The 12,214-nt window shown below is 39.2% G+C and overlaps 1 protein-coding gene across 6 annotated transcripts in view; it reads right to left on the minus strand.

Annotated features, from left to right (window-relative positions):
• Positions 1-12,214, minus strand: part of CELF2 (CUGBP Elav-like family member 2) — a 550,837-nt gene that overhangs the window by 179,985 nt on the left and 358,638 nt on the right. For 5 of the 6 annotated variants that reach the window (XM_075018013.1, XM_075018003.1, XM_075017993.1 and 2 more), the window contains one exon: positions 10,897-11,093. In XM_075018013.1, the coding sequence (XP_074874114.1) occupies positions 10,897-11,093 (197 nt within the window). Of the gene's footprint in view, positions 1-10,896; positions 11,094-11,267; positions 11,407-12,214 lie in introns of those variants that run through there. The other variant, XM_075018033.1, reaches the window with a different exon arrangement.

The raw sequence follows: 12,214 nt of genomic DNA on the forward strand, positions 1-12,214 counted from the left end.
TAACCGAACAAAATGTGATGGCTGTTCTTTCAAAATTACAGCTAAACGTTGACAGATTCAAAACTTTATTATGGAGATGTTATGTCTCAGAGGGGCAGCCAGTTTAGCCTGTATCTGCAAAAACAAGGAGTTCTATGGCACCTTAAAGACTAACACATTTATTTGGGCATAAGCTTTTGTGTGTAAAACCCCACTTCATCAGATGCATTGGAGTCAGCTCATGAGTTTTACCTATGAAAACTTGTGCTGAAATAAATGTGTTAGCCTTTAAGGTGCCACAGGACTCCCTGTTCTTTTTGCAGAAGAAAAATGCTGCCTTCCTTTCATTATTTATTAGTTTATCTTCAATGCTGTGCCATATTTGCTTTATTTTTTCGGTCTGTCTCAGTGCCTGATTGCCTACTTCTCCAAATGAGGTGGGAGGTTGACTGGTCAGTTCATCACTCTGGTGCTTGTAATTCTAAGATTCTGCTGTATTTGTCAGTTTAAATGCTCACATTTGCAGGTAATTATGGAAGGGTAACACAATAATTATTTAATGGCAGCAGGTGTTGAAATTCAAACTCCACTAAATTGTCAAGTAGCATGTATCTTCCATTGCCTCTCTGGTAAATTTCAATCATCATTCACAGAAATAGTGTTTCATTCCTTTGCATGTATGCAATGAAAGTGATCCTTGTTAATACTGACTGATAAATACTTAATCTTTTCAAACCTACTCATTTATGTATCACATGAACCAACCGTACACCGCCATATAGTTCCCTCATTGTGCAGCTCCCTAACTGTGAAATAGGAAGCCTTACATCTTGATATGCTAATACTATTTAATTATTTTTTGAAATATAAATTTGCCTAAATTCAGTTTTGCAAATCAGAGATATGGCTCATTAAGTAGAATCATCTTCAATAGTTCATTTTGTTCTTCTAAAGGCGTGTGCAATACACCAAACTAAATTTAAACTAAAACCACAATGTAGGAGAGAAAGGAGTTGCTGGTACCCTGGTCAGTTTCCTGGATCCCCCGTGTTGCATGGGAAATTTGACTTGCATGCAGGTTGCAAGAGCGCAAACCCTGAGTAAGTCAGGGGTCTACTATACTTACAAACTGATTTTTTAATAATAGTACCTTTCCAGGGAAGAAAGCTAGGCTTACTGGTTCACAATTCGCTGGGCCTTCTTTGTTCACATTTGCAAAGATAGACAAATACAATACCTTTCTACAGACTTTTTCATTGATCCTCCAGGAGTTCCTGAAAATAGTTCCAAGATTGCTTCATCCAGGTCCTTGCATATCCTAGGATGAACATCAAGCCCTGCCAAATTGCCTTTTACAGATTTTTTGTTGTTGTTTGTATTTCACTCAGTTTGGAAAATGAAACTAGGCTAGACATTTTCACTTTTGTTTATATAAAATTTCATATTCCTAATCTCCAACCTTGGCATGATGTTTTTAACTTTTCTGTGTGTTTCCAGCTGTACAGGGCAATGTATAAATTAAATACGTATGTTCGCAGATGTATCCTTTTACGTTTATGAAAACATTTCTAATCATATTTGATTTTGTAAAGATATTACAAAATATCCCACAGAGAAAAGTTGGGTCTGAATTACTTGACAAGATCTTTGCTAACTTCAAAGAGGATAAGATTTATCTACTCTGTTTTCTTGATCAATATCTGTGCAATAAGCTGTTTCCTCCAGAACAATCTCAGCTGGCAAAAATGATAGTTTTAACTTTTTAAGCTCTTCTCCCTCATTACCCTGCAATTGATTTGAAACTTAACCAGCAAATAATTTTGTGCCCCTTATAATAATTTCTTCCTTATAATAAAAACAGAATGTTTGGCTTTTGTCGTCCTCAGACATACTAAGAGCACGACAGCTGAATTTCCCTAATCTCCCTGGACTTGCAGAGGGTCTCAGACATACACTGGGAGCTACCTCATCTCTGAATTGTGAAGACAGGGACGATGATCCCTTAACATAACTTTCTTTTCTCCAAAGCATTTCTTAGATGTTAGAATTAAATAGTTGTTTACAAAAAACGAAGTTGCAAAGAATCTGACTGGCACAGGCAGAGTGGCCACTGATGGAGAAGACGAGGTCAGTTCATCTTCTTGAAGTGTCTCCTAGGTGACTCATGGTAGCACTTGGGAGGTGCACTGTCCCCCTAAACCTCCACTAAAATTTTAATTGCTAAACAGGATGCCCCCACATACCCCTTTCCTGTTCCTCTGGATGGTACTCCCTGCACTCACTTCCCCTGGAGGCACCAGTTGTCCCAACCAGATGAGGAAAACAGAGACAGTCATGTGACCAGCAGATCATGGAACTCAATCAGACCTAGAGCATATAAAATAGATGCCTGTGGAGAAGGCAGGGAAGGCTTTGGGTCCTTCCGGAGTAAGAAGGGTGAACTCCTGGCAAGATGTCCTGGAAATTCCTGCAGAGTAAGCAGGAAGACAGCCCTTCAGAAAGAATAAGGAGAAGCCCTGTGGCACCCTATAGACTAACAGATTTTTTTTTTTGAGCATGAGCTTTTATGGGCAAAGACCCACTTCGTCAGATGCAAGACCTTCAGGAAGTTCAGGTTGTGGAAACCTGTGAATGGTCTGAAGACTTACTGTTTGTTTGTTTTGAATTCCATTTATGACATGTTGTTGGCAGAATTTAATATATTGGAACCCAAACAGGAAACCTTACTTTGAATATTTGGATCTGTGGCATGGAGTGTTGAAGGTGCCTTGTGGACCATGGAAACAAAGGCAGGGTTACTGCAGAGCCACCTCAGGCTTCAAGGAGGTGTCTAACCTGTTTACTTTGACTTAAAATCCCTTTGCTTCTAAGGGCTGGTTAACACACAGCTTTTCTACTGTTTTGACCATGCTGCATTGGAAACCTGTAAACTGATGGACTCCCTTAGTGCAGATGCAGGTGAAGGCACTTTTATCAGGATAGTCAATTTTAAGAGATTAGTGAAAAGGTTTAAATCAATAAAGTTAAATCAGTACTAATATAGTGCAGACAAGCCTGTGGAAGCTACTCTTTCAGTCTCTTGTGATGTATTCTTAATTTTTGTGCTATGGTAGCACATAGCAGCTCAAATCAAGGATCAGGACCACGAAGTGTGAGGTGCTGTACAAACCCAGAAGGAAAAGATGGTGAAAGTGTTGCTTATCCACTCATTCAGAAATCCAAGAAGAACATGAGCTAAATTTCTAATTTCTAAAAACAAAAATAAAACACTTTTTTCAGTACTCCACCAAAAAACCTCAAACCAAATCAAACCAAGAAACAACAACAAAAAGTCCTCTTTTGCCCACTATTTCTCTTTACAGGTCATTTTGAATAACTCAACTTACAACATATTTGTGAGCTGTGTTCAGCAACAAAGTTATTTTGAACAGTCAGCGGGCTTTGGGTTGGTTTTAAGGTGGTGCCTTTTTACGCAACAAACTATGACTGGCTTTTCAGATGAGGCAGACTTCATGTAGACAAGTTTATGTATGTGATGGGAAATTAACCTCGTCTGCTCTGCCTGCTCCCCGACCTCCAAACAATGCAAAAATGGCCTGGGTCACAAGAAAGCCAAGACATTCATTAAGCTGAATGCAGCACCCCAAAATGACTTGCCATTCTATCTTATAACCTGTTTGAGTGAGGAAACACTACCTGTTATATGGGGGCTGAGCTCACCCTGTTTGCTAGTCTGTGAATTAGAAACAACACTCTGAAACAGTAGTGAGCAGAATAACTTTCTTGAGGAATATTCACTGATTCCACTGATTGAAGAAATCCTACTTTCTGCATGGAGGGAAAAACGTCAGAGTTTGATGTAAATACTTTTTTTTTTCTGACTGTTCTCTATCTTACATCTATGTTGTGTTGTTTCAGGAATTAATATAATTGAAAGAGCTTATCTAGTTCTACCCTCACTGTGCACATCGGTCAGATTCCCTACAGCTTTTAATGTCCCAAAACCCAAGTACAGCCCTGCAGTTTTCCCACAGGTTTCCCCTTCTTCACCTATTTTTTTTTTAAATATTTCCCTGTCAAGTTAACCCTTTTAGATCTTAACCTTTCAAGCCCTATTAAGAGTCACACTACTAAAATTTGGACCACTTCTCTTGATGCTCTTCTTTGGAATGGTTCTAAATCTTAGAAGAAATAGTTAAAAATATGATCTGTACAAAATCCATTTCAAGTCCTCTTGGCTATGGTTACACTATGTGTTTTGCTGACAGTTTGTTGACAAAACTCAGCACTTTTGCTGGTAGCATTCTACCTCTGAGTCACGAAGCATAACACTGCTGCAGACAGATTCTGTCGACAAGAAAGCGGTGGCGATGCTCTGGGGGCCCATCTCTCAACAGACAGGGACTCTAGAACAATGGGCAGCCCTGTTTGCTGTGATTCCTGGTGCCTGTTTTGTCAAGAGAGTGGCAGGGCAGTCCAGCTGCTCTGTTGACAGAGCAGATTGCTCTTCCCATTGGCTTTTGTGAAAACAAAAAAGCAGTCAAGTAGAACTTTAAAGACTAACAAAATAATTAGGTGATGAGCTTTCGTGGGACAGAGTCACTTCTTCAGATCATAGCCATACCAGAAGAAGAAGTGGGGCTGCCCCACGAAAGCTCATCACCTAATTATTTTGTTAGTTTCTGAAGTTCTACTTGACTGCTTTTTTGTTTTGATAGAATACAGACTAACATGGCTATCACTCTGTCACTATTGGCTTTTGTGTGTGGCTGCACTATATTGACAGTTTTGTCAGGAAATCTCTTCCAACAGTGACTTCGGTTGACAAATCGCTGCAGTGTAACCATAGCCAGGGTGTTCCCCTATATATTGTGTTCTGTGCTGTTTATACAGCTTTGCTTTTTCATGCCTTTTTGATCACTATGCATCATGCTAGTCCTTTATGGTTCTAGCTTCTGTGACTCTTCAAAATCCTTCTCCTGCTCTTTAATCTGCAAAATGTATTATTTTAACATATAATATGATGCAAACCTCAAAATTATCCTTGTTGTTTATGGGTCATTTTATCCAGCCAGACTCCTCCATATCTGATCCCTTTCACCATATTATTTGCTGCTTCTTTCCCCACCCAATCAATTTTGTATTCACCAAAAAACATGGGTAACATTAGCGGTACTTTCTTCAAAGTCATTTTGCATACAGCATGAAAATAATATCGATCTCCAATATCAGTCCCTGTGGCTCTCCAATCTTCAAATCTATTTCTCCCTGGCCCTTAACCTTTCCCTGTTCAAATTTACCCTCGATCACATTTCCAGCTGCTTTCTCCATTTGCAAGTGATCCCTTCTCTGATTTGCTGGCAACTTTGTGTATTAGTCTCCTGTGTGATACATTGTGAACTGCCCCTGGGAAATCCCAGCAGATGATCTACAGAATTTCACACCTGTCCACTCCCTGAAAAAGCCTCTTTGAAAACTCCAGGAGATTTCTGAAATAAGACGTACCTTTTTAGACATCAGCTCACATCTATCCTATATTTTATATTGCCGTACACATCCCATGCAGAGTAAGTCTGGAGTGAATACTCTTTCAGATTTAGAAACTGTGCACCCCAGAATCAAGGACCAAGTTTGAAAATGCAAACTTAAGGCAGCCCCTTCGACTTGTCCCTAAAACAAGACATGTTTTTATAGCATTATAAATTGTCATTTAATATGTTACGAATATCAGCATTTGCCTTTATTAACTATTATTACTACACAGCGTAAAATAATTATTTCTCGATATAAAAAGTTAACTTCTAAACAGCTGTCACTACAATTTCTTATACTGGGGTCAGCAACCTTTCCAAGGCACAGTGCCAAAATTTGACCTTTTGACCTCTTTGTATGGTCTGAGTGCCTGTGATACTTTTTAAAGTCCCTAATAGTTCTATTTGCAACAGCTTCATTAATAAATAAATAAAGATGCAGAGCTTTAATGTTTACATGGCAGTTGGTAGCATTAGCTGGTCTTTTGTTAATGCACAGGCAGCATGGCTTTAAGCAACTCCTGGCTGCATTGGGGTGGATGGGTGGCGCTGAGCTCCTGCTTCGCGTGCTGATGAAAATCGGCTCATTTTCCACTCTTGGCACTCTGCTGGGGATTGCTAACCCCTATCTTATACAATCCCATGCAGAGTAAGTTACAGTACTGTACACAAAGTCCGAAGACTGAAGTTTACTTAAGCCCCAATGGGTTCCACAAAGCACACACATCTGTGCCTGCACTTACATGTAATTATTTACATTTTTAACAGCTATAGTCTGTGGAGTTTATTAGCTCAAGGGTATTAAAGATAGCTCTATCTATTCTCAGCAAAACACATATTAGACATGATAGCTGAAAGCTATTCCATATATATATATATAGCATGTGGCATTAGGCCACAGGGGAGTTATGGACAGGGAACAGGATACTTATGGCAAATCAATCAAGACTCTACTGTACTGGGAAGAAGATCAGGTGCAACACTCTGAAGGTTGCTTTGGAGTTCTCATACTTTCAGAAGCCAAGTGCAGCCACAAGACCTTTGGGGGGATTGGGATGGAACATTCTCACTGGCAGCCAATGACACCTGTTAGATAGGTGTAGACTGCTTGCTTAGCTTTGTCATGCCCGAGCAGCACTCAGTAGAAGTGTATTTCTGGGAGAACCACAGTGACACAGCTGTGCATGCCCTTGTAAATTCTCCCTTCAGGCCAGCGCTGCCTGAGCTCCTCTTTTGCTCTGCAAAAGTGCTGACTGATAGCTAACGGGTACATTGGGGATGGTGGGAGGAGACCAGAATGTAAGAGGTGGGCCCCTTGTCTCCTATCCCTCTCACACTCATGCAACTGCATCACATGGTTATTGAAGACCTAATTATGGCTGACGAACCTCAAAGAGTTTTTGTACATGGCTTGCTTTATTCATCTGTCTCCCAACACATGTAACCTGTTGCACTGTTGTGTTAGCAGAACCCACTGCCTGGCCAGGGACTCAAATAAACATGCAAAAAAGGATGATAATACCTAGCACCCGCTTTTGACGACAACATCTCATTGTTCACACAGCAGCCCTTCTCTTAATCTTGTAAAATTTTGTAAAAAGGCTTCAAGGGTAACTCAGTTTTACTACAAGTCAGCCTCTTTGTTTTCCAGAGAATTCCTCTCCTTAAGGTGGATACAACCTAGATTATTCTAAGTAAATTCGGAGCGCAAGTTGTAACCCTCCTCTTCTCTCCAGCTGATATTACAGAGGAAAAGTGTATTTTTGTCTCGCTTGTCTCTATTCTCAAGCAGCAAGGCAATAGAAGAGAGATGTTGGAAGAGGCGAGGAAGAAGGGAAATCTTCACCTCATCTTACTTTGATTTGTAAAGTCCTGCACCCATTAACCCACTTGCATATGCTAAATTTAAAAGTTTAGCTCAATAATAATTTATGTTTTTACTCTCTGAATTTCTCTTGTGGTGGAAAGACACACACGAGATATGCTACAGGAGGAAAAAAAATACCCGATCATGTAGTTAAATTTTACGAACTTGTCAAACTCCCAGAATAATGAAAGAGGTGTAAAGTTTCAAATGCTCCACCAGACTGGCACCTAAAAAGAGAACATCGTAATCCCAAGTACTGCAGTGCAGCCACCCCTCAGGTAGAAGAAAACTGTTGATTAACAATGTTGCACAAGGGCAGAGAGAGCAGAGCTGAAATAATTTATATCCAACTGAAGATATGAAAGAAATTTAGGTTGGTGGAATTTAAATCACACTTGCTCTTTTAAAAAGTCCCCTGGGATCTTTAATGGCCACAAGTATTTAAGATGCAGCTTCAACATATCATGTAATGAGATAGCTACATGTACTGTAAAAGAGAAACAGCCTTCGGTAAAAAGAGATTTTTCCTGGTTACAATGTGTGTTTTTGGAGTGTCATTAAGGGTATGTCTACACTACAGAATTATTCCGGAATAACTTAATTTGTAATTATTATTCTAAAATAAACTTTTGAATAATGTGCCAACACTACAGGGAAGCACCAAATAAGCAAAACTTATTCTGAAATAATGTCCACACATAACAGAACCTATTTGAGATTAAAGACCCTGGAAGCAGCACTCTTTCGGCTCTAATCCAAATACTATGTCTACACAGCAGCTTTATTTCAAAATAAAATATTCCAGAATACCTTATTTCAAAATATACCCTACTCCTTGTCCATACAGCCTCTATTTTGAAATACCTCATTCGAAATAGGCACTAGTCCTCATAGAGTGAGGTTTACCAATTTCAAAGAAGACGACTGCTATTTTGAAATTATTTTGAAATAGCAGTTGTGTTGTGTAGAAGCTCAAAAAGTTACTTCAAAATAGCGGGCATTTTTCGAAATAACTTTGCTGTGTAGACATCCTCTAAGAGAAACAGAACCCCTTGTATGACTTTGTTATTAAAGTCTAGGTCTTGCTGCTAGAGAAGAGATGCCCCTGAAAAACTGAAGAGATGTCTACAGTGAGCACAATCATTGGCAGTCTCATCTGAGCAAAGATTGAATGGGCATGGGACCACATCTCTATGCCTCAGAGGTGGTTTCTACAGGAATAGCCATTTGTGGGGCTACTTGCTGGCATAATACCAGAATTTAGGTCTGCAGGATTGTCTGGATTTTTCAAGAACTAAACTTGATTGTTTTTCCTCACTTTAAATGTAGTGGTATCTCCTGTTCCCTTGACTGAGAACACAAGTCAAAAGAAAAGATCAGCATTCTAAAGAGACTGGGTGGGAGAGAACTAATAAAGTCTTGAGAATTAATCTATGAAAGCTTAATCTTCTTACCCTCAGCTTGCCAGACAGGCAGGTATTAAATAATGGGAAACCTCAAAAAAACGGGCTTCTTCCCTCTTACCTGAATGCCATTCTTACTTCATTTACTGCTTACTAGGAAAGCTTTTCTGTTGGTTGGGAATGAACTCTTTGAATGAAGCTAACCTCAAAGTTCAGCATCCTGTTGGTTTAAGCTCAGCAGTGGGTTGCTCATCCGCACCAGCATGGACTATAGTAAATCCAGTCACTTCACCTCTTAATATTGTCTTCTATCCAGCATGAAAGGAAAGGATGCATATTGAAAAAACTCTTTTATACATCACCTTCTGTTTCCTTAGGGAATATGCCGAGGCAAGTTTGGAAGAACAGCATTAATGTTGCAACAAGAAAATGCTTCCAGTTTTATTAAAGAGTTTCATTGCTAGAACTTGAATTTTATTTGGGACATAAATTCCATGCTATAAACTCTTCTTATATGCCTGATGCCTCATAAGCAAATGTAAAGTATGAAGGGAATCCACAAAAGCAAGAACAGCACATACAAGAACAGATTAATCTGTTCTGATGGATTATCAGGGAGAAGAGCTGCAAGGGAATAGGTCAAAGAGACATAACCCTGCTACATCTGCCAGTGCCATAGCCACAGGAGGGAAGAGAAAATTCTGACCCAGCATGCAGAGGTAAGCCTGCTATGAGAACAGAAGACATGGGAACATTTAAAATTTTGGATCCTGATGCCGAGGGTAGTGATCACCTCAGGCTGAATGGAAACCCTTACAGAGTGTTGTTCAGTACTGTTAGTCAGCTTCTGACCCATAAAATCTCTGTCTGATGTTCTCCACAGTATGCATGTTTTAAAGATGTGGTGAGAAGAGGCTAAGGATGAAAAAAATCAAGTATCCCCAGGAAGATGCTTCCGGAGAGATTCATTGCTGGAAAGTTAACACTTGTTATTCTCAACACTGACAACTATTTAGCATGCATATTCTGGAGAAGGTCTGAAAATGCCAAACATAGTAAACAAAGGGGATTTCATATGAGGAAAATTATTCTGTGATATGTAAATAGTTACACAAATATTCACATTTTATATTTTTATACACTCAAGCATACACACACGTCTATATCTGTATCTAGAGAGACACCTGTATACATTTATATATAAGCGCACAGAAATACTGTTAAGGATAAATATATTACTGGTTGAACCTACATAATCCAGAACACACTCATCCAGCAACATCTTTAATCCAGCATGACATTTGTTAGCTGGACAACCACCTATCATGGGTGTGACCAGGTAACCTATGGTCCCATAAAGTTTGTTTCCAGCCACCTGTCCTCATTGTCAGTGTTCTGTGCTGTTACTTAGCTGTAATCTACCCCGAATGTCTTCTAAGAGCTCAGTAAGCAGTGGAAGTGTTGGTAATATGCTAGACAATATTTATCTTCCATGGTCTGGCAAATTCTCTCATTCGGCAACTGTCGGGTCCCAAGGGTGCCAGATGAAAGTGTTCAACTTGTAAACAGATACAAAAATGAAGACAAATGGAAGCTATCTTTTGCATGAATAACAGCAAAGGAGACAGTCCCAAAAGTGACCTTAAAAGAGAAATCAGAAACCTGGAAATGAGATAGGACTTTTTATTGCCTCCAGAGAGGTAAGTAGTAGGAGCCCAGTACTGTGTTATCTCCTCCTAAAGCCCTTAAATTATTCCCACCTGTAGTGCCGCAAGGGTAAGTGGAAGGAAGTGGAACACTATATTTTTCATGAGCTAATCCAAGGAAACTAACTGCTCAGATTCCCATGTCTCTCAGCAATAATAATTTACACTAGGGTTGTACTCTTTTGTTATTTTTTGTGCAGTCAAAATGGTCTCTTCAAGATAACAGATATTTAAACGTCAATTTATGAAGAGGAGGTAGCCAGTAATCTTTCAGTATTCAGAAAGTGTCATCTCTTAGGTTTCTGGCTGGCTTAATACAGTATACTTCAAAGACAGAAGTGCCTTAGGAAATACTGAAGATATGAGAGTTTTAAAAGAGAACGTAAACAAACACAATCCTACTACTGTACCTTTGCTTTGGGGTGGGTTCTGACTCCTATCTCGGAGAACATTAATCTGGTAGACAGCTCCATAAGGCTCAAAAAGTTCTTTTAGCTCTTTTTCCGACCATGAACGTGGGATCTGTCCAACAAACATCTTAATGGCATCTGGGTCTGGTTGATCTGAGTGATCCAAAGCTCCATTCATCTTGTTAGCTGTGCCGTTACTAGAAAGTGGAACAAAGAGATAAAAAAAAAAAGGCACAGTTAGGAGACTGACCATTTTTGATGTAGCGTTGATGAAGAAAAAAGATGTAAAAGGGCACAATTGAAAAAAAAAACACTGTGCTTAATTAACAGTATAAATGTTATAAACAAAATCTATGCAAAAAGAGCATTACATTTTTCATTGCCTCTGGCTTTCACTGCAGGCTGCAGCTTAATATTGTTATATCAGAAAAAAACTGGAAAATATAAGCCACGAGCAAGTACTTTGGCATCTTAAAGCAAAGGATATTTATGAATAAGCAGAGATTTTTATATACAGCTGTTGTAAACAACACCAAACTGGCTATTGGCAGAAATAAGGCTGTGCCTGATCTGTGTGTCTGTGTGCGTTTGTGTTTTGTAAGAAGTCACATGAAAGGAATATGAAATGCTTGGCAATCTGTCAGATGACTAATGCAAGATGCCAGCGATGAATTTGCAGATTGTGTGAAGCACCCATGTGTGCATCAAATTAGGATAACATTGCCTAGAATGGAAAATACTCCAGCTATGTGGCTGGCCGCTGCCGATTAGTTTTAAATTAGATTTAGTTTTTAAAAGCCTGAACTTTTAAAAAGGTAATGGGTGCAGCCTGGAACAAAGACCCCAATTCAGAAGGGGAAGCCCATTGCAGTATTGCCTGCTTTGTTCAGAAAATGAAAATACTGCTTTAAAAAGTTTAGTGCCAAGTAAATAACATTACATGTTTCAAATCATTTACACCTCATACATGCCCTACCCTAGGTGACTTCCAGCTGGGCATTTATGTTTGAAACAACTATGCATTTTGAAACAAACAAACAACATCATTATTGCAGATTATTTTCACCTTGTTGTAGGAGGAAAATTGTATATCAAAGAGTACAACTTTTTTGAATGTTAGGAGACCAAATCACCTTGCATACTGAATAACGACAAAGTATATAACAAGTCACTACTGGTAATTAACCATGATTATTTCCAAACTCTTTTCTTAGACCAAGGTTTCCAAAAGTAACCTGTGACTGTGTGTGACCAATTGGACATGACTTAAAGAGACCTGATTTTCAGAAAGCGCTGAGCACCCTCTCTCTGAAACTCA

The sequence above is a fragment of the Carettochelys insculpta genome, chromosome 1, assembly GCF_033958435.1.
Source record: "Carettochelys insculpta isolate YL-2023 chromosome 1, ASM3395843v1, whole genome shotgun sequence".
NCBI classification, from domain to species: Eukaryota; Metazoa; Chordata; order Testudines; family Carettochelyidae; genus Carettochelys; species Carettochelys insculpta.